Source organism: Petromyzon marinus, chromosome 54, assembly GCF_048934315.1.
Source record: "Petromyzon marinus isolate PM22_M1 ecotype Great Lakes invasive population chromosome 54, UKy_Petmar_22M1.pri1.0, whole genome shotgun sequence".
Classification (NCBI taxonomy): Eukaryota; Metazoa; Chordata; class Hyperoartia; order Petromyzontiformes; family Petromyzontidae; genus Petromyzon; species Petromyzon marinus.
In genome coordinates this window covers 10844087-10869783 of record NC_133720.1, presented here as the reverse complement: position 1 = coordinate 10869783, position 25697 = coordinate 10844087, and the positions used below count along the sequence as shown (strand labels likewise).

Below are 25697 nucleotides of genomic sequence, written 5' to 3'. Positions count from 1 at the left end.
CTCCCCACGGGCTGGACGATGGGGCGATAATATCCTGCTCTAGCATTTCATCAACAGATCGCCGAATACATTCTTTCTCAAGAGGACCTACACGATGCGAATTTAACCTGATCGGGGGTGCGTTCCCCGTGTCAATACGATGCTGCAACAACGTCGTTCGACCCACGTTGTATTTCCCTGAACTGAACACATCCTTAAACTCCACTAGCAATGCATGCAACCTCGACCGTTGCACAGGCGATAACTCTGGGTTTTGTTCGTAAAGATCCCTTAACCATTCCGGATCGTCCTCCTCCCTTGATAACATTTCATCCTGCCCCGTAGCAAAACATGTTTTTGTTTCTGGACCCGGCGCACCCGTTGCGTGCGCCAACGTAGTGCCCCCTTGAATAACAACCTCTTCGTGCCCCGCGTTTACAATTTGAATGAAGGGATCACAATAAGTTGGTATTATGGTCAAAGCTCCTACCACGGTGGGCATTCTCGACACAGCATTTGAGGGTGTCAACAGCACTCCCTCCTGTAGCTCATCCCAAGGCAATTCCTTCTTTAACCGTAGCGGTACCAATATTTGCGATGCAGGTGGGACGCGCACAGTGCGGCTCACCACGGCCTGCTCCACAGCGTTCGCCGCCGCAAATTTCGAAGGCGTCCCCAAAAATTTCATACATTTCCCCGATGGTAATTCCAAACAACCTTTTTCCACTGAAATCTTAATTGGCATCTTTTGCAAAAAATCCGTGCCCAACAAACACGGTACCGCCACGGCCGTTGAAACCAAAACACTTCCTGTCACAATAACCCCCCAATTTGAATTGTCGCAACCACGCAGCCCATAATGCCCAAACTACCCCCATTTGCCGCTACACATGGCCCTTCCACTGGCGCTAACGATCCAGGCGACGTCGGCAGCGACCGAAAAGTTTGCAACGAAATGAAAGTTGCCGACGCCCCGGTATCCACAATAACCCGTACCATAACACCTTGAATACATGCCATCACATCCGACGATCCCGGCGCGGCCCCCAACACACGATGTACCAACGCGCCCCACATATCCCGGCCATGTGTACTATCCGAACCCGATGAATACGGTTAAGATGACGCGGATGAGTGATGTGGATAGGGCGGCCGTGTATTGAATGCATCTCGACTCACCCGGGATCCTTGGTCTTGGGGGAACCGCCCGCCGTAGTTGTTCGGCGCCCACGGAGAACCACCTCTTCGTCTCCAGCAGTTGCGGGCGAGATGACCCCTCCGCCCGCACTCTTAGCATGTCCGATGCACGCCGTCTCCATATGCCCCGGGATGACGCCGTCGGTCTCCGGTCGACACTCCGGCCGCCGCTGCCATCGGCGGCGCCTCGTCCACCACCACCGCCACCGTGCTCGCAGCCCCGGCAGGGGTCGTCAGCGACGGCTGCGCTACCGCCGCCGCTGGTTCGTCTCGTATATCAAGGTTGACTTGTATGTTCCTGGCGATCAGCAACGATGACACGTCGTCGTCATCATCCTTGTCCGGGAGCGACAAGACGACTTTCAGTTCCTTCGCCAGCTGTAACATCTTCTCTTGCAGCAGGGAGTCCCAGCCCTCCTCGTCCATCGCCGGGTACGCAACCTGGGCGAGGGCCAGCAAGGCGCTGCGAAATGCCAGGGGGGACTCCGTGGCCTCCCGTTTTCTCTGTTGAAATCGACGTTTGGCGACCGACCGCGGCTCGTAGACCTTCCTCATTGCCGCAATAGCACCGTCCAATATTTTTCTGACAGCGGCAGGGAGTCCGTTAAAAGTCGCCAAGGATTCATCATCCAATGCCGTCGGCAGTGCTCGTAACGCGGCACTCTCCGTCCACTTCAGGGACTCGTAAGCCGCAAGGAATCTTCGTATGAATGCCGTCCAATCTCCAACTTTGGCCTCAAATCGTTGTACGTGTAGCCGCCGTGGCGGTCCCTCCGACTGGTCGTCTTCGTCGTCAGAATCTTCCAACCGCTCCGGCTGAGCGGCAACCTCCGGCGGTGGACCCGGTACGGGTAGTTGAATGCGGTTCTCCGTCAAGAAGTTCTGGAATTCCTCCGACAACTTCTCCATTCTGGCCTCCCACTGGGTCATGAGGACTCGCCAATCCTCTGGCGATCCCGGGCCTTCAGCACCACCCGAACCGCTGTCACCGTCCGGAGTACTGCCGGCCATCTGGCCGGGCTGCAAATCGTCGTTGTCGCTGTCGCCGCCCGAGTCCAACAAAAATTCCATATATCTCAGGAGTAACTGACAAATTAGCCGTGTCGGGTGGTGGAGGGTTACGACACATTTATAAATAAACGCGATCTAACCCAAAAACCTTTATTATGGATGAATCCCTGCAGTCACGAAAGCTTTAAATTAAAAAAATTGTATTTGTTTATCTTTCCTATACCTTGCACTCCTATCGTGTGCGTACTGTTTCTTGTAGTAACGCCTCTGACCCGCCCCTACTGAAACATCTGTGAAAAAAAGAGCTTTATAGCTCATCGGATTCCTCCAGTCTTAAATTAGTATTTCTGATTTAAGTTCACGCGCGGTTTGTGTGTCTGTGTCGTGACATCATCCGATCGACAAACCCAATGCGTCATCGCGCGCGATCGTGCTCGGGCGACATTGCGTCATCGCGAGCGTGCGCGGGCGACGTTGCGTCATCGCGAGCGTGCGCGGGCGACTTTGCGTCATCGCGAGCGTGCGCGGGCGACGTTGCGTCATCGCGAGCGTGCGCGGGCGACATTGCGTCATCGCGAGCGTGCGCGGGCGACATTCCGTCATCACGAGCGTGCGCGGGCGACATTGCGTCATCGCGCGCGGGAGACATTGCGTCATTGCGAGCGTGCGCGTGCGACATTGCGTCATCACGCACGCTGGTGTTATAAAATATTTAAAAACCACGGTGGGCGGAAGCGCGCTGTGTATTTGCTAGAGCGGATACGCGCACCCTGCCGGGCGCCCCCTCCCCCACCACCATACGCGCTGGGAATTCTAATCGGGGTGGCGTGCAGGTGAGTCGGGGTTGCCCGAATGCCGTTTTGTCTCCTCGTCCTCGTTTGTTGTAGTTGTTGTTACCGCTGTTGTTGTTTTTGAAAACCGAACGCCGGCACAACAAGCGTGGGGGAGCGGCCGTTGGGACGTCCGAATCTGTGCCGGGCCTCCCCTAGGTCGACTCGGCCTCAAAACGAGTATCCACGCGTGCGGTAGGGAGGGAGGGAGGGGGGAGACAAAGGCGGCCTGGCGTGGTTTGCTGGCCCACCCCACCCCCTCGTGCGTACTCGCTCACAGCATGCCGGTTTGTAATTACCGGCGGCGAACCATCGTCAATGTCGTGTGCTCTGCCCCCCCCACCACCACCCCCCCACCACCACCCCCCCACCACCACCCCCCCACCACCACCCCCCCACCACGGCCGGGGTGCTGTAACTCGTCACGAATTGGCCACGTTCAAGTTTGCGTGACGAAACCTCGCTTGTCGGGTGGTGGCGGGTGGTGGCGGGGTTTCAACGTCCACAGTTATATTTACGTGCTATTATAACCAAAACCAATCCCCCTCCCCTCTCTCTGTATTGTGTAAGTGTGTTAAGGCTACACGGCGGCGGGGGAGTCTTTGCGTTGTGCGAGAGGCCGGCTCCCGTCTCGCGTTTATCGGGCCCTGAGCGACTTCGCCGGCCGATTCCCACCACCTCAACCGGTCGAGTTGCGTAACGTTTACACGTGGCACGGGCACGCACGTGGCACGGGCACGGGCACGCACGTGGCACGGGCACGGGCACGCACGTGGCACGGGCACGGGCACGCACGTGGCACGGGCACGGGCACGCACGTGGCACGGGCACGGGCACGCACGTGGCACGGCTGGATGACGATCTCCACCTCCCCACTAGCACGTACTGCGGGTCGTGATGTTTATTATTTTTACACGCTTTCTATTAACTCACTCTGTTGTTGTTGTATCCTCAAATCTTGTGACTCAATTTTAACCCACTTCCCAATGTGGTATCGACTGTAAACTTGGTATATTTATGTCATACTGATGACAATACTATAGTCTATCATTACAAATACAAATTTTTAAACAAATCTTTTTTTACATGTTGTTTCGGCTTTGGTCTAATTGTCCCACACAACTCACGTTGGCTGTAATTGATCACGGTCCCCTTACGTTGTGGGCAAGCTTCGGGGCCACTTCCTGGAGTCGTGGAATTCTTCCATTGCTAGTACGGTACATTTCATTAAAGCGTGTTTTTTTTAAAGTTTTTTTTTAATATTACTTATTTGACCATACTTCACCATCCCGGTCAGTGGGGGTTGTTGTAAAGGTTGCGAAGGCACTGTAGACGTGGCAGCATAAAACAGTACAATGGATTTTTTTTGCATAATAAAGGTAATTTTGTTGTGTGGTTATATCGCGTAAGTAAATAGAAACGTGTTGTTAAATCCGCCACCACCCGACGCAGCCAATTAGGTTTGTCACGTAAACAAAACGTGGCAATGACATTACTGTAGTGACGACTTCATCGCACGGGTGCGCGTTGGAGAGTTAACTCGCAACATTCACAACTCGAGTTCGATTTTTCCGCTGGAGATTACAGCAACCGGCCTCATCAGGCGATGAGCCAGAGTTGTGGAATTTGCGGCGCAGCCCTCTTGTACCGATTGTTCAACTTTCTTCTGCAGGAACACACCTCTGTGACGCCTTGAATGATCAAGTCACAATTGATCCCCGAACCACCCCGGGTCCCCCACCTTAACAACTCGCGCAAGCTCACACGGCTGTGTGCCGGCAGGGCGGAGTAACTGGGGCAAGGGTCACGGAAGACCTCATTGGGAGGCCCCGCTAGTGGGTTCGAGAAGGGAGGCGTGGCCAGGGCAGAGCCAGGCCGCACCGAGTAGAATAAAAGCAGCGGAGAGCGGGAGCTCCGGGCTGCCGGTTCTGGGAGAGGACTCGTCTCGTCGTCGCTGCTGCCTTCGCCCGATAATTGCGCGGCCGGACAGTTGTGGGTTGTCTCGGTTCGACATCGTCGGTGCAACGCGGTTAGGGTTGTTGTCTAGGGCTCTAGGCAGGGCTTATGGCAACGTGGTCGGGAGAGGAGGCGATCCTGTGAGTGTAAACACCCGGAATAGTGTAATAAATAAAAGGTGCCTCCTGCAACTACCTTGTCTCCCACTGTGTACTACACACACCGACACTACACATACATTAACGCAGGCATACATACAAACATTTAGAAATACATAAACTCGTACATCATGCATACATAAATAATCTTTAATTAAACCTCAACACGTTCATCAATAACACTGTGGTTGACGGCCGACAATTAAAATAAACAGTAGACGACGTTTAGGGCAGTGGACCTTCTGCTTGGCGATGACTGTGTTGGCATGTCCTCGATACATTTCAGGACATCCCCGTTGCCACACGCCACACCATGGACATTGCCGAAGGCGCAGCCGAGGTGGACGGTGGAGAGAAGTTCGTGATTACGGGCGGCGGTGGATATTTTGGATGCAGGTTAGTCCATTCCGCACAACCGCCACCGCAATGATCACCATCACCTGTAGACTCGGAATTTATCTAGCGCCTTTAACCGAGGCGCTTTACAAAGAATTAACAACGGTACAACAACAACAACGCGTGTGGGTGTAATGGTGGAGATGAGGTGAATGAAATAGATGAGAGGAAGCGATGGGGGAGGATCTGTGATGATCGGTGAAAGCGAAATTGGTGACGGTAAATGATGATGAACGGATTGAATGAATGGGGTTAATGAGTGATAGCCGTGTAATGGTGTTGTTGTGATGAGGGGGAGAGTAAGGCGGTCGTCGGGTGAGCTCGGGAACAATGAGTGAGTTTTGAGTGAGGAATGGAAACTAGTGAGTGAAGGTGACCGCTGAATGTGGAGGGGGAAGTTTGTTCCAGTGAAGGGGGGCGAGAAGAGAGGAGCGGCAGCGTGGATTAAGCATGAGGAAGAACAGAGAGAGATTTCCCCTTCCGATAAATCTCTCTCTGTAACACGTCGCCAAACCACCTGGATTTTCCACCGTGGCCATTGCAGGTGTGAAGCCACGCTTGCAATTGAGAAACATGCGTTGTTTAGATTATTTGACTGCTATACATTTCCACATGATTGTCATGCCATTTTCGTTGAGCTATCACTTGTGGCGAGGTCGCTTCTGGAAAAGAAGCTTACGACTCAGTTGGCTCTATCCGGTAAAATAAAAAGTTTATTTGAAAAAAAAAGTTACATTTTAGTTGTACATTTTTTTCATGATTTGCTTACCTTTCCTATACTGTGCACTCCTATCGTGTTTTTATGTTGTAACGTTCTGACTCGCCCCTCTTCATAGCTCATCAAATTCCTCCAGTATAAATAAAGATTCCGATTCTCTAACCCGGGTCGCCGGTGCCAGGCTCGGCGCGGCGCTGGCGGCGCGGGGACACCGCGTGCTGCTGCTGGACCTCGTGCCGCCGCCACCGTCCGTGCCGCTCGCTCCCGGCATCGACTTCCGCCAGGGCGACGTTACGGACGAGCGCTGCCTCGAATCGGCCTTCGCCGGTGAGTCGACCGCACTGGGGGCGGCCCCCCTCGCTTCTCTAACAGCTGATGGTGCCCCGGGCCGCAGACAAAAGAGGGGTATCTGGGCCCCAGGCCATGGGACCTGCAGGAACCTCTGGGTGGCCCTATGTGGCGGTGACGGTTTGGAGCCACATCTATGGGGCAACTGATCCCATAGATCGACAGTGGGGGATACCTTCCGATCACTGGGGTTGTTGATCAGGACTCTCGAATGAATTTGGCTGGCAACGACACTTGAACGATCGCCTCAGTTACTTCTGTCCCCGCAAGAGGCCCCTGCAGTGCCAGAAGCAAGTGAGTGCGCTAACGTTAGAAACGGTGTTGTTGCCAGGTCGAACATGTGCCCCTCTGGGAGCCGATTGGTGCAGCGAAGATGCGTGCAATGAATGAGAAATAGAGCGTGTGGGCAGTCTGTAATTTGGTAGGCCTCATGAAGCAGAGGATCAGTTCCTGAAAAAGCTCCCAGCATGTGAAGTGAAACGTCGGACACGACGCCTAACGATACGTGCTACAATCCAACAAACACATCGGAGAGTTGTACAACATAACCGTGAACACCTGCATGGTAAGAAGACACATTCACGTTGTATTGTTCGGAAAGCAACGACATTGCCCAAGTTCATTTCCTCCCTTTCCGTGTATATGCGTGTGTGTATGCGGGCGAAGTGGTTGTGTAGCGGTTGGTGCGCTGCGCTACGCACCCGGCCACCCGAGTTCGATTCCCGCTGACAGCCAACACCAGTGACGATTATCCGAAACGGCCGTGGGCCTCCTCTAGGTCAATTCAACCTCAAATGAGTACTCGGTGCGGTGTGTAAACAATGCCGCTGGGCGTGGTGTTGGCCATCCATCCCCTCATGTGCCGTTGCCGGCCTTCATTGGTGCTCGCTAACAGCACTCGCCGCAACAGTCTGTTGAAGCTATACGGGGGATCTTTGTATGTGTGCGCGCGCAGGTGCGGACTGCGTGTTCCACACGGCATCGTTCGGCATGTCTGGCCGTGAGCAGCTGAAGCGTCGCCGGATCGAGGATGTGAACGTGGGCGGCACGGAAGCCGTGCTGCGTGCATGCGTGAGCGCCTGCGTGCCGCGCCTCGTGTACACCAGCACCTACAACGTCGTGTTTGGCGGGCAGGTGTGGCACACTGAACACATAATAATAATGCAATTTATAACACGCGCAACTTTGCGGACGTAACGGCCGCAACTCGGAGGCGTGGTTGTAGAGGCGAGTGTTTAAGTGTCTCTTGAAGGAGACGATTGAGGTGATGCTGCGAATGTGCAGAGGGATTGCGTTCCAGACTGTTGGGACAGCCACCGAGAAGCGGCGCATAGACGTGACCATCCTGGATCTTGGTATAAAGAGGTCGTGAGTCGCACTGCGAAGGCATCTGCAGTGTGCTGTGCTGCAAGTCGTCAATAATGAAGAGAGGTACGGGGGGCAGGCAGATGTTAAGGCGTGGTGGCAGTGGCAGGCGATCTTGCATGTGACCCTGCTGCCCATGGGTAGCCAGTGGAGGGCACGGAGAGAGAGGCAAGTGAGTCGAGACGGGGATGAGTGCGGCCAATGACGACGCGTGCCAGGTTGTTTTGTAGTCTTTGAAGTTGTTTTAGGTTGCCAGAGGAGGACCGGACTAGGACGGAGTTGCAATCGTCGAGGTGAGACCCAACTATGCAACATGCCAATGTGTTGGCAGTTTCAGTGGAGATGAGAGGACGTGGGTGTCTGAGAGCCTTTGGGTGAAAGGTACATGAACTGATGATATGATTGGTTTGACGGTCGAAGGATAAAGTTGAATCTAGGATGACACCGAGGTAGCTGAAGTGATCGGTGAACCTCAGTGTTAACTGCCTCGCCTGGTATATAGGTGGTCGTGGGATCGATCCTGACTCCGACGCTTGTATATTTGGAGTTTGCACGTCTCTCCCCTGTGGTCGTGTGGATTTTTCTCCAGGTCCTCCGGTTTTTCCCCTCCGCATTTAAAATCAACGTCACGCGTTTAGAGTTATTTGGCTGCAATACATTTCCACGTGACGACAAGCCACTTGGTTGAGCTATCATTGGTGATAGCAGGTCGCTTCCGAAAAACAGCCATAGAGCTCAGTGGGCCTTACCTGGTATAATGCGCATGCATAATGTACGTTGATTATATAAAATAACCCAACCGGCAATGGTTACCCATCATCATTTATATGCATTCATTAATCCCCCCCACTTCGCTCAGGAAGGGTTCACAAGTGACGTCATCACATCCACCCCTCTGGAACGAAACAGGAGGATTTCTCCACAAATCTGGCTGTCGCCTGATGAAGCTGGTTGTAATTACTGGCAAAAAGTCACTCAGATTGTAAATGTTGTGGCTTTGCTCTCCAACACACCGGTGATGCTGTACTAGTGTAGAGTACAGATGTGCGCAGTGTGCGCAGATGAGCTGGTGCAATTGAGGACGAACAGGTGTGCGCATTGGAGCATGATGTTGGCGCCGGAGAGCCGGCAGTAATTAAGGGGAGAAGCGGGTGCAATCGAGGACGAGCAGGTGTGCGCGTTGGGGCAGGAGGTTGGCGCCGGAGAGACGTGAGATGGGGGTGATGAGTAGGGATGAATGAGTGCGAGAGGTGCCGTGGAGGCGACAGCTTAAGTGGGGAGCACGTGAGGACTCGGAATGAGGAGGGGTATATAAGCGGGAGTGTGTGTGAGCAGAGTTGAGTTGTTCGGGGACCAAGAGAGAAGACATCTCGCCGCTGCCGCTTGAGCCGTCAACGGGACCTTGCCCCCTCACGCCGTCGACCGGGCGGATGTTGGCTGAACCCCCCGCCCGGGACAGACGGGTGAGTGGGGAGAGGGCAGTGGCGAGATAGGAGAGAGTAGGCGAGATGCAGAGTAAGAGAGATGCAGAGTGGGTGAGGTGCGGAGTAGATGAGAGCGGGTATCAGGAGAAGCAGAGTGTGTAGTGACAGTGGAAGGCAGTCATAGGAGTGCCTACAATAGGTGCGAGAGTAGGATTAATAAAGTATAAGCAGGTGACCTGTTACTCCGTGTCAGTGTGAGTAATCTCAAGACACTACACTACTAACGAATTGGCATGTTCTGTTTGTGACAAACCTTTACTAATCGGCTGTCGGGTGATGGCGGGTTTAACGAAACATATACAGGGCGCTTCATAAAAATGTTAACACTTCCGAGAATTTGCAACATTACCACGTGAAATGTAACTCTTGGCTCTGAGAACCACCTGGACAAGATTCCAGGCATGTATTGACAATGATGACGAACAAGTGGAGACTGACTTTTTGAAGCTATTGAAATCCATTTAGTATCATGTTATAGTGTATTATCCGTTATTTTTCCATAAAAAAACGATAGACCCATGTAAGTAACCACCCCGCATTTACGCGATCTAACCAAAAAAAAAACCTGTTATGGATTAAATAAAATAAAGTTAAATAATTAGAAACAGTAAACCCGATCGTGGTCAACCCGCTGTCTCCCACCTGCTCGCCTGCTGTCGTCGCGCAGGTCATCGAGAACGGCGACGAGTCCCTCCCCTACCTGCCCCTGCACAAGCACCCGGACAACTACTCGCGCACCAAGGCCGTCGCCGAGATGGCGGTGCTGCGCGCCGACGGCAGCGCCCTGGCCTCCCACGGGCCCGGCGCGCTCCGCACGTGCGCCCTGCGGCCCGCGGGGATCTACGGCCCCGGCGAGCGGCGCCACCTGCCGCGCGTCGTGAGCTACATCGAGCGCGGCCTCTTCGCGTTCGTGTACGGCCGGCCCGACAGCCGCGTCGACTTTGTGCACGTCGACAACCTGGTGGACGCCCACGCGCTCGCGGCCGACGCCCTCCGCGCCGGCAGGGGCAGCCCCGCCGGCGGGCAGGCCTACTTCGTGTCGGACGGCAGGCCCGTCAACAACTTCGAGTTCTTCCGGCCGCTCGTCGAGGGGCTCGGGTACGAATTCCCGCGCGCGCGGCTGCCCCTGCTCGTCGTGTACGCCGTCGCGTTTCTCACCGAGTTGCTGCACGCGGCCGTTGGGTGGGCCGTCGACTTCCAGCCGCTGCTGACGCGCGCCGAGGTGTACAAGACGGGCGTGACGCACCACTTCAGCGTGGGCAAAGCGCGCCGGGAGCTGGGATACGCGCCCGCCGAGAAGGAGTTCGGCGAAGTGGTCGAGTGGTTCCGGCAGCGCGGGCACGGGAAGCGGCGGCGCCAGCAGCAGCAGCGGCGGCAGCATGGCCGCTTCGGCCCCGTGCTTCGAGACCTGGTGCTCGTCGCCATTTTCGCCGCGCTGGTTTTGGCGTTTCTTCCGACCGTCACCACCGCGCTTTTGGACAGCTGACGTTTTGGGCAAGGATGATCCACGGGTAATGAAAAGTCTCTACGTGACTTTTTGCAACACTTTCAGTAGCGCCGATCAGTGCAGGTTTGTGAAAGGTGGGGGTGGGGGAGCATAGACGTGGGAGTGCTGGACTGCCCTCTGCTGCCCACAACGTAGCCCCACAGTGCACCAAACGAATAACGCTCGCGTTACTTGCATTCCAGTGCGGCGCATTCTGCTACCGCGCAATATAAAATTTGAGACTGCTGGGTAATCACGTCCCTCGGCCATCTCTTCCGGTGGACATTTCTCCGATTCAGTGGAATGCTCCTCTCCTGCGCGCCGCCCTTTAGCACGACGGGGAATGATTAAGGGACGACGATGTGGGTGCTGTTGAATTAATGGGGCGCCATGGTGATGATATGTTAATTACCTCGCCTGGTATACAGTTGGTCGTGGTTTCGATCCCGACCCTGACACCTGTATATTTGGAGTTTGTGTGTCTCTCCCCGTGGTCGCGTGGATTTTTCTCCAGGTCCCTCCGGTTTGTCCCTCCCCATTTAAAAAAAAAACATGCATTTAGAGTATTCGGCTGCTATACATTTCCACATAAGCCACTTCATTGCCCTATCATTTGTGATGGCCAGGTTGCTTCTGAAAGGTGGGCCTTACCTGTTAAAATACAAACAAAATAGTTTCAATAGTTAAGAGTGAGATAAATCTGGAGTGATGCTGAACCGAGATGGAGACTCCACTTGCCCGCATCGTTGGACATTTCCAGGAAACCTTGGTGAAAAAAAAACATTTCATTCCAATTAATTTTGAGGGGCTTGTATTATTGCTGTTAAAAGAAAACAATGGGCTTTGGGTGTTTGTATGTCCACAATAAAGACCACTCGGCATCTGCTGGAAGTAAATGTTTTATTGGAAATTACATCATCGATATGGATAAACAGAGAGCAATGTGACATGCCTACATGGAGCCAGGTTGTAGTCTACAAAGATGACACTTGAAAAAATTAAGGGGGGGGTGGGAAACAATATAAAAAGCGACACAACGTAGTTTATTAACGACTGTTTTAAAGTAATAAACGCAACTGAACCTCGGCAGCGGTTTGACAAATACATGGTTAAAAAATTACGCAATAAATCAAAAGGCAGTGAAAGCTGTAAAAATGTAACTGCAATGGACTTGCAGGGGGCGGGGGGGGGTGGTGGGAGAGGGTCGGGTCGCACTGTAAAATTAAAACCTAAAAATCTTTAACAACGCCGAGTCCTTTCAACACGAGAGGTCGCTTATTTTGGTCTCCTAACAGCCGCGTGTCCGTGCAAGAGCCCGGGACGTCTTCCGTCGGTCCTCGCACGGCGTTTTTTACGAAGCATTTTGTGCGTTCGTTCTATCACCGTTGTTCTTGACTGGCTGCCACCTAGCCTTGAGAGCTGGGGCCCACCCTTGCCATACTTGCGTGCGCAGCAGCACAGAGTGAAAAATACACAGGCAAGGTTACGGGAAGGCGCTGCTGCCCGTTGATGGCGGTTCCTTCCGGAGCGACAGTCCAAAAAAAATTCCAAGCCGTCGATGAAGTGGCGAGGGGCAGTAAATTGCGTTCACGACCTCCGCTAGGTTCGCCGCCTTAAATCGGGAGGCCGCCGAGATTCCCTGTAATGAAAACACTCCTGCGACCAAGCAGAACCCACTGTGGGGGGTGGGGGGTGGTGGTTACTATGGTTGTGTTAACGGCCATGCCATAAATAAACTGTAGGGCGTGGAGACGAAGGGGATCCTGGATTGGGATGGAATTGGGCGATGGGGTTCGGGCTACCGACGGGTTGCAGCGCTCCTCCAGAGCGGGGGGGGGGGGGTAGTTTAACATTAGTAGCAGCGCAAGCACCTCCTCATCGCGAGCCAAACTGCAGTGCAGGCAAAATTTCGTGTGTGTGGGGGGTGGGGGGGCGTCCGGCGAGGTCCAGCGAGGTCAGTTTCACTGCCACCGGCTACTAGCACACCCGCACGTCAATGGAACGTTATCGACTTCCCGTGCCAACTTGAGCTGTCATTGGCAGGCTAGCACAGTGCGGGTGCCTCTCACAGCACAGCAAGGATGCTGGGTTATATTACCGATTTTGGGCGCCTTGTGTGCGGAGTTTGTATTCCCCAACCCCCCCCCCCCCATTCTGCTTGGGTTTCCTCCAAGTTCTCCGATTGCCTCCCACAGCTCAAAACGTTCAATGTCACTGGCGTCGGACAAACATCCCAGTGGCAGGACCCTCTTTGAAAGAGAGGCTCCGGACTGCCGTGTGGTTTTCCTGGGTTGTACGAGCGATTATTACTGGCAGGGTCGCGAGGCGTTTGCTCCACGACCCCGAGTAGCGGTGAACGGCCCCCTACCCGACAGCTCCGTTTTACGAGCGGCTGAGTCGCGGCCGCAGCTTCCCAAGCGAGCGCTACAAAAAAGACAGCAGCAAGAGGTTAGGCTGGGTAGTGAAGAGAATATAAATGTCCGCGCTCGGTGTCGGTGGGGTTTTTTGGGGACACCGCACTGCTGGGTCTCTCTCCGCGTGCGCCGAGGATTGTACTGGAGCACAGCGATGCTGCCTCCGTGTCGCTAAAACATTCGAAGGAGGATCGACAAGGTAAAGTGCAAGATAGAGAAACACCGTCTGAACAGGACGCAAAACGCAACCATCGCAGGACTGTTATATCTTTTTTTTTGGCGAGTACATTTCCAGGGCCGTAGCACAGGTAGCCCCCCGCCCCTCCGCCACAGTGGCCTACACCGCCAGTATTGAGCACAGTGGGCCTCGGTCGTATGCAGTGGAGGGCATCGTACTATCACACGTCCGTGCTCCCACGCCCGTCTACGCGAAAAACCGCGCCGATCGGCGTGGCCAATCGCGGTCAGGTAAACCGTCATCACGGCCCATGCAGTGCGAGGTGTGAGGAGGCCCTCATCCAGCAGTGGATTGACAAAATGGCTGCCGCGGGTACCTTTCCAGGGTGGAGTTGTTCGACCATCAGTGTCGCTTGCCATCCAGCAGAATTCACTCTTTGAATTCGATATTCTACACACTCGAGCAGATCCTTGCAGGACACACGGTCATGTCGTTTTTCAAATAAAATTTCACGTTAAACGCACACCAAAGTCGTGCCCTACCATGTGCAACACAAACGTGTCCGCGGTGTTGCATTTGCCAAACCACTGTGGACAAAGCGATTGAGGGATGCCCACGCTCGGCATGTAGGTGTGAGTGAAGCGGCCCAGAGGTTAGCGCAGCGTGCCATCCACCTGGCGACCTGAGTTCGAACCATCGCCACGGCTAACATCACAGGGGCGAGTAAATGTATGAAGTGTTCCAAGGCATTACCCCTTTAGCAACCAGCACGAACTATGGCCAAACAACTCTCGTGACTTACACGGAAGCGAGTAAGCCTTCGCCGAGCAAGGCCGGACGGCAGTAAGCTAAATCTATCGGCATGCGCAGGTGAGGTGGGGTGTTATCAATAGTTCCCCAGATGGAAACATTTTGCATCCAAGCACTCGGTACAACAGTCGGCGTCAGTGCGATCCCTGAGTTGAGGATACGTCAAGTAGTAATTAACATTGTCATAGGTTCACAGACGCCTCCCTGGCATCCAAGACTGGGTCCACGCAAAACACCTTCCCCATTTGAAATCGATAGCAAATAAAAGCTGGCGGCCACCTTCCGGATCGTAACGCTACCCGTGCCGAAACACAAACTCCAACCTGTACCCGTGTGTCGTGAAGAGATGACATTTTTACGACTGCAACTGAATGATAATGGGGTGAGGCTTTTTTTTACCCTCATCTCTTCACTTGCAACTCATCGTGACGTCTGAGAGACGTTAAAGCAATTCCCGTTTATAGGACACTTCCGCGAATTACTCGACCAGGGTCATTAAACGCAGCAAGTTTTCGACGCGTGCGCGCTTAGGAGAAAACCCTGCTCAATGCTTAACTCCTTAGTGGCCGGGGGCATCGACCATGCCACATGGACCGAGCGTTTGTTTCAGCGTTGAACACTACCAATCAAACAGACCTCTTAACCCCGTCCCGCTCAGAGACGTCTGCAAGTTGCAGGGTTGTGGGTGTCCCATTCAACACCGAATCTCGGAACGCGCGAGCGGTTCAGCGTTAATATTATGTAGAGGCGGCATAGCGCCGTTTTTTTAAAAGACATTGTGCTCACCACAGAGAACTGATAGCTGGTGCAAAACTGTGCCACACGCCCTTCCCGCATGGCCTTTTTCTTCCGATGACGTACCGTGTACCTACACGGAACGGAATCGGAAAGGAGACCGATGACATACATGTACGCTAAAACACACACACACACAGCTTGGTGTGCGATTGTTTTTCATGAAGGGGGGTAAAGTCGCAGGGTGTAGTTGTAATTACGTGTCGTCGGAAAACTACGGCGCAAGGTCAGACAACCTTTCCGCTCAGTAGCTCACTGTCCCCCCCCCCTCCTCCAAGAGATCTTCATCTTAGAACTGCATAGCTCCAGAGGCTGACATGACAGAAAGGATATTTGACCCTTTCGCGCACAAACTATTAAAAGCAAAACCAAAGTTTGTTTTTGGTTTGACGGAGTTTTAGGGCTCTTATGGAACCCCTCCAAGTGTGGTTGCAAAAACGCCACAATTTGCACGAGCGTATTCATTTCGTGGGCGCTCGCACGTTACGCGTCGAATAGCCGTCCAGTGACGACAGTGGAGCACGAAGCGGGGGGTTTAAAACGCCATCAGTCTCCGACGAGGCGGTGGCCGCTCCGTTCGGATCGCACGCACGCGGGCACGAGTCTCCGCAGACGGGTCGCCGTTCTGTGACCGCCGGGTAACCCACAGCCGCGACTGTGGGCGGGGGGCTGTGCGCTCTTCCCAACGAGGTGTTTACGCCCCGATGCAAACATTTCGAAACAATTTTTTTTCTTTTTACAAACAGATAAGTGCTTAGCTTTTTTTTAGTTTTGCCCAAGACCACAGCTGTGGAATGTAAAACGTAAACTCACGCTCGTCGGCGACGCGTTACCCTTGGGGTGTTGCAAGGAGGGGGGGGGCGGCATTTCAATCACACGGGGCCTTACCCTCGTGGAGACGTTTAACGTTATCCACGTGCCGCCACCTTTCTGCTAAGACGCCGTTGGCAGTGAAATCGTCTCCCCGTTCCTCACGCGGGTTTGGGGGCAATACACTGCTCATCTCCGTCTGCAGCCAGGTGGGGGGGAAATTCCACCTTCTTATGGCTCAAGCGCACTCCTTAAATGGTAGACACAACCGCCGACGACTTCCCACAAAGCGGTACTCACAAACACGCAGCGTCCGCGTAGCCGAACCGTGCCACTTCAGAATGCACACACGGAGGCAAAGCTCAACCGAACGGCTCAACCTGGCTAGACCTGGAAAGGAGAACACAATTTTGTCGGTTTTACGGCGATTAAAAAGTGGGGAACGAAGTAACGTCTTAAGGCCCACGGCGCGTCCAATGTTCGCGGACCGAAACCGAACACCGTCGCATCAGCGGTGCCAAGTTGGCGTTTCTTGGCCTCCTTTTCCCCCGGAATCTTTAACATACAACTCGTGCGTCATCAATGTTGTAGTGTACTTCCTAGTGTTCTCCTGTTTATCTGAAACTCGTAATGCTTTAAGATGCACTCGTGATATTGCAACCGACTCCGAGCGGCGGACAGTTTCCTGGTCCCTGAACACCGCACATCGTCGAGCGCACGGCAGTGCTGGTCGGCGTTCGTTAAATCGCAGAGCGACTTTTTGGTTGCGACGACGGGAACTATTGACGACGACGACGACGACACAACGGGCGATGGACACGCGAGCTCGTGCAAGTGCCAACTCGTCGGAGAGCCGTGCAGCGCAACCACCAAAACGCGCGCGGAAACGACGCCGGCGGTTCGTCGTCGTCGTCGTCAAACACGGGAGAGCAATTGCTCGCGTTTGTATAAAACACGTCTGTGATTGTGGCGCAGCGGCACGTGCGTACAGAGTGCCGTTTAGATTCTCCGTTGAACAAACGCAGACTTTATCGTAGCTTCTGCAATGTTTTTTTCAGTTTTTTCGTTAAGAAAAGACGAGAGATTGAGGTTAGGAGGAGAGATGCGAGCCCGAGCGCCGGCGTCCGTTGTGATGCCTTCGTGCAATGGAAAAAGGTTCTCCTCTTTGCCGTTTAGTCCATGTTTTTTTTACGGAACAGGAATATTAAAAAAAACCCTTTTAAAGTTGCTTTAAAAAGCGGTTTGCTCGGTGACGCGCCCGTTGGCCCCGTGTTGCGATCAGTAGTGGCACCCATTTAGGCCTCCTCAACCGTGACATTCAGGCCTCCTCATTGAGGCCTCCTCATTCAGGCCTCCTCATTCAGGCCTCATTGAGGACTCCTCATTGAGGCCTCCTCATTCAGGCCTCCTCATTCAGGCCTCATTGAGGACTCCTCATTGAGGCCTCCTCATTCAGGCCTCCTCATTGAGGCCTCCAAAACGGTGGCGTTTAGATTGCGACAAAGACACCAATCAGCGGGCGGCCACTTATGAGGGGCCCAAGCTATGCACCAGGCCGATCAGGCCGCCCCCCCGCCCAACTTTAGGGTTTGCAGAGTTGAGCATAATTTATGCCTGGTCTGCGCTCTATTAAATATTTTTTAAAAGCCTATTTTTATTTTACCAGGTAAGGCCCACTGAGTTATATAGCAATTTTTTTTAAAGTGACCTGGTTATCACAAATGACAGACCAATGAAGCGACTTTTCACGTGGAAATGCATAGCAGCCAAAGACTCTAAACGCACTCTAAACGCACGTTCATTCTCAATGTGGAGGGAAATACCAGAGGACCCGGAGATATATACACGTGACCACGGGGAGAGAGACACGCAAACTCCAAATATACAGCAGGTGTCAGGGTCAGGATCGAACCCACGACCTCCTGTATACCAGGCGAGATAGGTAACATCTTTCCACCGTGGCCAAACATCCCAATATAGAATCGCAGACCTCGGGCAATCATTGATGGCGGTTCTGGCCGCCATCATCGTTTGTGGTTTCCCTCGAATCGCTCTCTACTCTCGGAGTCAGAGATAATTGTGCGCGTGTTTATAATGATCAATTCCGTGCCTTAAGAGGTTCGTGCGTGGGCTGGATCTGTTTGGGCTGAGAGATATTCATGCCCCCCCCCCGCACCATTCCCCCCCGCACCCCCCCCCCCCCCACCACCGAACGTTTGCACCGCGGTCGCCGAAGGTCAAGCGCTCGGCACACGGACGGCCCACGATCCGGTTCAGACGCCAACAACATAAATAAAAAAGGAAATTACCAGGGGTAGCGAACTCATCCCTGTTTTTTGTGTCTGCATTGAAGTCGTCCGATTATTTAAAATAAATAAATAACCGTAGCCTCATGATGATAATAGGAATAATACACCGCACATAGAGATGTTTAAAACTCCCCAATCACGGCGCTGTCGTCCCCCCTTTTAATGCGTCGCTGTTTGGGCACGGCAAGCATGCAAAGGTTAATTTAAGTTAAAATTATTACCTTATTTTTTCTTTCCTTCTCTCCGGGGCTCGGTTTGAAGCCGACCTCAGCTCAACCAAAGCCAGAGCGTTCGCCAGACGCTTGCACAACGCACGAATAAATACGTTCGGTAACGTTAGGTCACGCCAAGGTTCATCTTCCTGGGGGTCCCGAACGCCACCTTCCCCCCCACTCCCCCGATCCACTCACCGCCTCTCCTCCGCTCCCCCTTCTCCGTTTCTCCTCGAACAAGAGACCCGCGTTTTGGTCCCGAAAGATCTCATCCTCACAACGCCACCACCACCACCACCGAGCTCGCACCACCACCGAGCTACCAGCGTTACATTCGTAAGACGGTAAGAAAAGGCAAAGAAAAAAAAGCTGAACAAATCAAGCTTTTTACAAAACTGAAAACCTAAAACTGTCTCCGCCCCCCTCTCCGCGCCACTCCCGGCAACGAGACAGAAGCGGCAGGGCTCACAGTGCGTGCGCACGCGGGCGCGTTGGGCACACAACGGCTTTGCTACGCTGCCGATACGCGGACAGGCGGGAGGGCGGTCCAAGCGCTGCCCATCGCCCGATCTCGGAGGGGGGCGGGGAACGTTCAGAGGAGGCGTGCGCCCGGCCCAGCTGTGCGCGTCTTCTCCCGCGCAGTTGCGAGAACGAGCGTGCCCAACCGTGGGGGACCAGTGACGGCCGTACCGCGTCAGCTAACTCACAGCCGCGGGGGTGATGCCCGTGATGCGACGCGTCGCCTGCCTGAAATGTTTCACGAAGTAAAAAAATTGCACCGAGCGGCGTTTTCCTCCCCGCGGTGGGGGGGGGGGAGAGATGGGAGAGCTGGGAGGAACATGCTAATTTAGGCCTGGCTACGTGATGGTATCGGGCTGCGTAGATAATAACGGAAAGCGAAGATGCGAAAAGCTCCGGCAGCTCCCGGGAAGAACGTCACACGCACGCGGGCGTGCGTCGGTTCCGTCCCGAGCTCTTTTTGGCTGCCCACCCACCGCCCCCACAACCCCGAGCGGCGTCGCAAACCGCGGCGAGCGTGAAAGCACCCTGGTGTGAATTTTTCTTTTCTGTAAGGGAAAGGCACCGGAGGAGTAAAGAGGCACGGACGCCCACAACGGCAGCCGCCGCGGGCCCGGAGCGCCGGGTGACCGAAGGCCGATCGGCGGTGAAGACGCTCCCGATGATGATGATGTGACCCCCCGTACGGCTCCCTCCCCACCACCCCCTCTTCCCCCGCAGGCGTGGGGAGAGGGGGGGGGTGACTATGCGTTTGGTCAAGGCGGTCGGTGGTGAAACGAATGCCGAGCCCTCGTCGCGTTCGTGCAACTCCCGGCTTGCCGCCACGGTGACGGCGACGTCGCTCGGCCCGTTGTTTTCTTTCTCCCTCTCCGTTTCTTTCCTTTGCCCGATTCTCTTCGCGGGCACCCGGCGCGCAAAGGCCGCACCCGCCAGCTCTTTGCGCTCACAGGTTGCGTTCGCGAAGGTTGGTTGGAGGATGTTCGGCAGCAACGTCCGCGCCAGCCTTTGTTTGCTGTTGTTTGTTTAGAATCCTCTGCGAGCCTGATTGGTAATTTCTCGCCTCCGACGGTCTTCCTTCTTCTCTCTCAACCTGCGCGGAGAATTAGCACAAACCGGTGATGGTCATGGTGACGACAGTCGCAAACAACCAAGGCAGGTGGCGGTGTGGTGGGCCACATCTGGCCCAGGGTGGCACGGAGTGGCCCGAGATAACGATTTAGGAATAATGGAGATACATCTAATGGTACCTCCCCCCACCCCTTGCCAGTATCGAAATATAAGAGTAGGTGTTACCCTTTATGGCAACAAAACAGTTGTGTTAAGATGTTAAAACACCAAACAGAAACCTTTTTGCAAGGAATCATGTCTGCAACCACCACACATACTTGTGGTGAACATGCGAACAAAAAACATGCTCTGACAATATATACATTGTCTTTGAAACGGATTGGTCCACACTAGAGACGGCTTTCTTGAGAGCCTAGTCTTTAACAGTGTTAGAGCGGAGATTTGAGACCAGCGACGGCCATACCCGCGTCAGCTAACTCACAACCGCGGGGGCGATGTGACGCGTCGCCTGTCCGAAACGTTTCACGTAGTTAAAAAAAAAAATCGCACCAGGCAGCGTTTTCCTCCCCGTGGGGGGGGGGGGGGAGATGGGAGAGCTGGGAGGAACGTGCTAATTTAGGCCTGGCTATGGGATTGTATCTGACTGCGTAGATAATAACGGGGAGCGAAGATGCGAAAAGCTCCGGCAGCTCCCGGGAAGAACGTCACACGCACGCGGGCGTGCGTCGGTTCCGTCACGAGTTAGACCAGAGGTTTGCGACTAGGCTCTAAAGAAAGCTGTCTCTGGTGTGGACCAATCAGTTTCAAAGACAATGTATATACTATACTATACTATCAGAGCTTGTTTTTTGTTTGCATGTTCATCACAAGTTTATGCGGTTAATGCAGACATGATTCCTTGAAAAAGGTTTCCGTTTGGTGTTTTAACATCGGAACACAACTGTTTTATTGCCAGAAAGGGTAAAACCTATTCTGAGCATAATGGAGGATTTGCATTTACTGGGTGCACCTTCGATTAGCACGGTTGCTACATACGGTGCGAAAGAAGTTTAACATGCATCATTACATACATATGGCCTACAAACTCGGAACACCTTTCATCTCATCGACTCCAATGCCCAACTGTAGTTTTTGACTTTTGTCTTTATCCTACATTAGCGAGACGCAAGGTGAACGAGCAATCGAGATGAGACAGCTGGAGACGAGAGGTAGAGATGAAGCGGTCACGTGTACGGGCGTCGTGACGTCACAACGCTACGTCACATCGCAACACGTATGGCATCACGTGCCCCCCCCCTCCCCCCCAATATTATTCCATGGCCCGCCGCAAGGAAACCAGGGCTCAGGCACCCCGGCTGAGTCGACAGCCGCAACGACAACAACAACAACCGCAGCCGTGGTCGTACCTAGTGTTCCTCTCCTCCGTGAGCTGCACCAGTTGCTCCTGCGTGGCTCTCAGCTCGTCCAGCTGCTGCTGGTAGTGCCGATAGCGCGCGTCAAAGGACGAGTCCGCCGCTCGTCCGTTAGTCCCGCCGCCGCCACCGTTGCTGCCGCCGCCGCCGCCGTTGCTGCCGCCCTCCAGCGCCGCCAGCTGCCCCCGCAGCTCCGTGGTGCGGTCGCGCAGCCGCTGGATCGACGAGTAGAGGTCGTCCTCGCCCTCCTCCTGCGCGGCGGAGCGGGAGGGGCGAGAGTCTACGCGGTGCTGCGGTTCGGGAGCACGTCCACTTGCCCCCCCTAAGCTCTTCCTAACCGCTCTGTTACCAACGCCGTTTACAGGACGCTTTGCCAATTGTTTGCATGTCTCTCTCTCTCTCTCCCCTTGATTGCGTGGCTTTATCTCCGGGTCCTCCGGTTTTTCCCTCCACATTGGGAGGTCGCTCATTCTCCTCTGCTGCCCCCGTCGTCTGAAACTCCATTCCCCTAGCCGTCCGTGCTGTCGACTGCCTGCCTCTCTTCCAGTTCAGGCTCGGGGCCTTTTCATCCTCCTGCCTTTAAATGGTGCCACGGTGGAGAGACGTAAACTACCTCGCTTAGTATACAGGAGGTCGTGGGTTTGATCCTGACCCTGATACCTGCTGTATATTTGGAGTTTGTGTATTCTCCCAGTGGGTCACGTGGATTGTTCTCCAGGTATTTGGCTGCTATAAATTTCCACATGATGTTAAGCCACTTCGTTAGGCTATCATTTGAGCTCAGTGGGGCCTCACCTGGTAAAATAAAAATATTAGTTTTAGTTCAGTTAATGAGTAAAATAAATACGTTTCGTCTTTGCGGAAATCTTCCAGCGCAAAGGTTATGACGACGGCGCTTCTCGCCACGTTTCACCGACCGGTATCGTCTGCCTTAGTAATGCTACCACCCGCTTCGATCCAATCGCCGGCAGCATTTTTCAGATATTCACCAGGTATGTGCGCACGCGCGAGTCCACGAGTGTCGCTACGAGTCTGTGGATTTCTACGCAACCCTACGAATCTACACGGCGGTCTCCGTGAAACAAAGCGTGGACCCATTACAGTCACCGCCCACCGGCTGCTTCGATCACTCGCTGGCAGGGTTTCGGGTATTTCGCCACGACGCTGCTTGGCGAAGCCTTTCGCTGGCTCACCGACCTCCACACAAACTCTAAAATCAGCTTAGCACCCCTTTCGCGACCAACATCATTGATAATAAAAAAAAATTTGGATTAGATCACGTGAATATAAATTGTGATGAAGCTGGTCATACTCGAATTGTACATGTTGTGGGTTTACTCTCCGACACACCGGTGTGCCCAAGTAGTAACTAATTGGCATGTTTTGTGTACGTGACAAACCTTACCAATTGGCTGTGTCGAGTGAATTGGCGGGTTTAACGATGCGATCCAACCCAAGAAAACCCCTTTACTATGGACGGAAATCAGCGCCTCTCCGTACGAACGGAGAAGCGGAATCCGTCGGTCTCCATCGACCGTGGGGAACGTCCGTCCGTCGCTCGAGAGCCACGCGCTCGCCCACCGCCCGACGGGAGCCGCGGCGGTGCCGGCGCCGGCGCCAGCGGGGCCGAGCCAGCCGTCACCTTCGCGTTGGTGACGTCGATGTGAATGAGCAGCGAGGCGAGCTCCAGCTCCTCGCTGTAGCTGTTCTTCAGCGGCACCGAGCGGTACCCTGCAGCGGGAGCGCAGCGAGCGGTTAAGGGCCGGTCCCCGTACAAGACTGAGCGCATGATGCACACAAACTTGGACGCACGCGCACACGCGGGGCCGGCGACGACGCGCGATGGCGCAAGGCATGACGGGAGGGACCGAGCCTGTGGCCGCGGTCGTGCCCTGCGCGGTCTAGACGTCACGGTGGGCGTGCGTTGTCGCTCGACGCGTGTCGCCGATGAGGCTTCTCAAGAAACTCCGCGGCATCTCCCACATCTCCCGCTTCCCATCCCCCAGCTCGAGGCCCCCTCCTCATCGTCGCCTTCAGAGCATCCCGACCTCGGCTACTGCAGCTCCCCCCCCTCCACGGCCTCCCCCAAACCACGTCACCCCATACTCCAATCGATGAAAATGGCTACTGATACGATCCTGGAACAATGTTAAGATCGCACACTCACAGTTTTCCAAAATCCTACATGGACTTCCCACGACCAACCTATCTCCTCATCTCACTCTACTCCCCTCCATGCACTCTCCTACCTCTTCCCCTCTCATCTCACTTACTCCCCTCCACACACTCTCCTACCTCTCCCCTCTTATCTCCACGCATCGCTCCGGCAACCAAGGCATTGTGTCGAAGCACCCAGTCAACCTTCGCCGATTGGGAGGGCGCTCATTCTCCTCTGCTGCCCCCGTCGTCTGAAACTCCATTCCCCCATCCGTCCGTGCTGTCGACTGCCTGCCTCTCTTCCAGTTCAGGCTCGGGGCGTTTTCATCCTCCTGCCTTTAAATAGCGCCACGGTGGCTAGGAGATGTTAACTACCTCGCTTGGTATACAGGAGGTCGTGGGTTCGATATCGACCCTGACGCCTGCTGTATATTTGGAGTTTGAATGTCCACGCGACCTCCGTGGTCATGTGGATTTTTCTCCGGCACCTCTGGTTTTTCACTCCACGTTTATAATGAACATGCGCTTAGGAGTATTTGGCTGCTTTAAATTTCCACGTGATATAGCCAATTTGTTGAGCTATCATTTGTGGCGAGGTCGCATCCGAAAAAGAAAGAGCTTCATAGCTCAGTGGGCCTTACCTGGTCGAATAAAATAAAAACGTGTTTATCGGTTTAAAATGCCACAGGGGCTTATGACGACCACACACAAGTCACGTGACCACTCTCCTCTACGGCCTCATCGTGGGCAGCAGCGCAAACTCGGTTGGGCGCCACCCCCACCCCACCCCCCACCCCCCGCCCCCCAACGTACCCGGCTTGAGCCCCTTGATGGGGAACGTCGCCTGCGCCAGGAAGTTGGGATCACTGAACATGTCCTCCTCGTACACCACAAAGCGCAGGAACGAGAACTCGGGGTTGTTGACGTCGAACACCGTCGGGGCCACCTTGGGAGTCCACACGGGGTTCAGGCCGTTGTCCGCTGCGGGAGGTCACAGAGGTCACCCGGCTCGTCAGTCTTGCCTGCTGCGTCTCCCTCCACGGAGAGTCATGTTTGTGTGCGCGCGCGCGCGTGCGCGTGACCCGAGATCGATTCACCGCTCACGGCCACCGACACCAGGTGAGGATTATCTGAAATGATCATGGGCCTCCTCCCTAGGTCGGTTCAGCCTGAAAAAGCAGGACTTGGCGAGGTGTGTAAACATCACCACCGGCGAGAAAAAGGTGGCGGGGCGTGGTGCTGGCCATCCACCCTCTTGTGTGCCGTGCCGTGCCGGCCTTCACAGGTGCTCACTAACAGCACTTGCCCCAACAGTCTGTGAAGGCTATAAAGGGGATCTCTTTTGTTTTTGTTTTTTGTGCGTGCGCGTGCAGCCTCTACGCGAAACCACAGCCTCAATAGACCGGGTTTCCGAGACAATCGTTCAAACCGCCGTAACCGCCACGGACCATTGCCAATTTGGCAACGACACAAAGCAGCAGCCATCGCCACCGGTGACGTCGCCGAGCCGGTAACGCCGCCGAGCGGCGACGCGGCCGAGCGGTGACGCCGCCGAGCGGCGACGCGGCCGAGCGGCGACGCGGCCGAGCGGCGGTGCATTTGCCGATTGTTGCAGATGGTTTGCGATTCAGGACCGGCGATCGCCCGTGTTTGGTAATGCGGGCGCATTAACCATACTAATAATACGTGCCCCGTCTGGTCGTAAACAGATCCTGTGACGTTACTCGAAACAGAGAGCGCCACGTCACGATCCAAAGTTGCCAAATTATCCGCTAATAACTGAACCCTTTCCCGTTCCGAGACGTCTGCAAGTTGCGGAGAGGGTGTCCCGTTCACCGCTGAATCTCGGAGCGTGCGAGCGGTTCAGCGTTAATTTTACCCAGAGAGGCGTAGCCCCGCCGTTTTAAAAAAAACATCGTAGTCAACGCAGAGAGCCCCAGCGACACGACCGCCACACTCTACGATAGCCGGCGCCAAACTGCGCCACGCGCCCTCCCGCATGGCCTTGTGGGAGCCTCGGTAACGATAAAGTTATTTTACTTTTGGTTTTTCTTCTGGCTCCGTTCCGATGACGTCAAGCGCACG

At 54.5% G+C, this 25697-nt stretch overlaps 2 protein-coding genes across 12 annotated transcripts in view; one reads left to right on the top strand and one right to left on the bottom strand.

Annotated features, from left to right (window-relative positions):
- The first annotated feature begins 2873 nt into the window (after window positions 1–2873).
- Window positions 2874–11824, top strand: SDR42E1 (short chain dehydrogenase/reductase family 42E, member 1). Of its 10 annotated transcripts, none has more exons than XM_032974777.2 (7): window positions 2874–3020; window positions 3588–3708; window positions 5418–5527; window positions 5926–6071; window positions 6427–6572; window positions 7549–7727; window positions 10110–11824. In XM_032974777.2, exons 3-7 carry the CDS (start codon window positions 5522–5524, stop codon window positions 10926–10928), a joined length of 1296 nt encoding a protein of 431 aa, XP_032830668.2. In that variant the 5' UTR covers window positions 2874–3020; window positions 3588–3708; window positions 5418–5521; the 3' UTR covers window positions 10929–11824. The 10 variants fall into 10 exon arrangements, with proteins under 10 accessions (XP_032830668.2, XP_032830669.2, XP_032830670.2 ...); XM_076052181.1 differs by lacking the exon at window positions 2874–3020 and adding an exon at window positions 3027–3212; XM_076052180.1 differs by lacking the exon at window positions 2874–3020 and adding an exon at window positions 3027–3279.
- An 8164-nt stretch (window positions 11825–19988) lies between these two features.
- LOC116954188 (1-phosphatidylinositol 4,5-bisphosphate phosphodiesterase gamma-1-like) overlaps window positions 19989–25697 on the bottom strand; it is a 72367-nt gene continuing 66658 nt past the window's right edge. For both annotated transcript variants that reach the window (XM_032974690.2, XM_076052179.1), the window contains exons 30-33: window positions 24426–24593; window positions 23098–23186; window positions 21450–21706; window positions 19989–20065 (exon numbers count right to left, since the gene is read on the bottom strand). In XM_032974690.2, coding sequence (XP_032830581.2) covers window positions 19999–20065; window positions 21450–21706; window positions 23098–23186; window positions 24426–24593 — 581 coding nt within the window. In that variant the 3' untranslated portion in view covers window positions 19989–19998. The remainder of the gene's footprint in view (window positions 20066–21449; window positions 21707–23097; window positions 23187–24425; window positions 24594–25697) is intronic.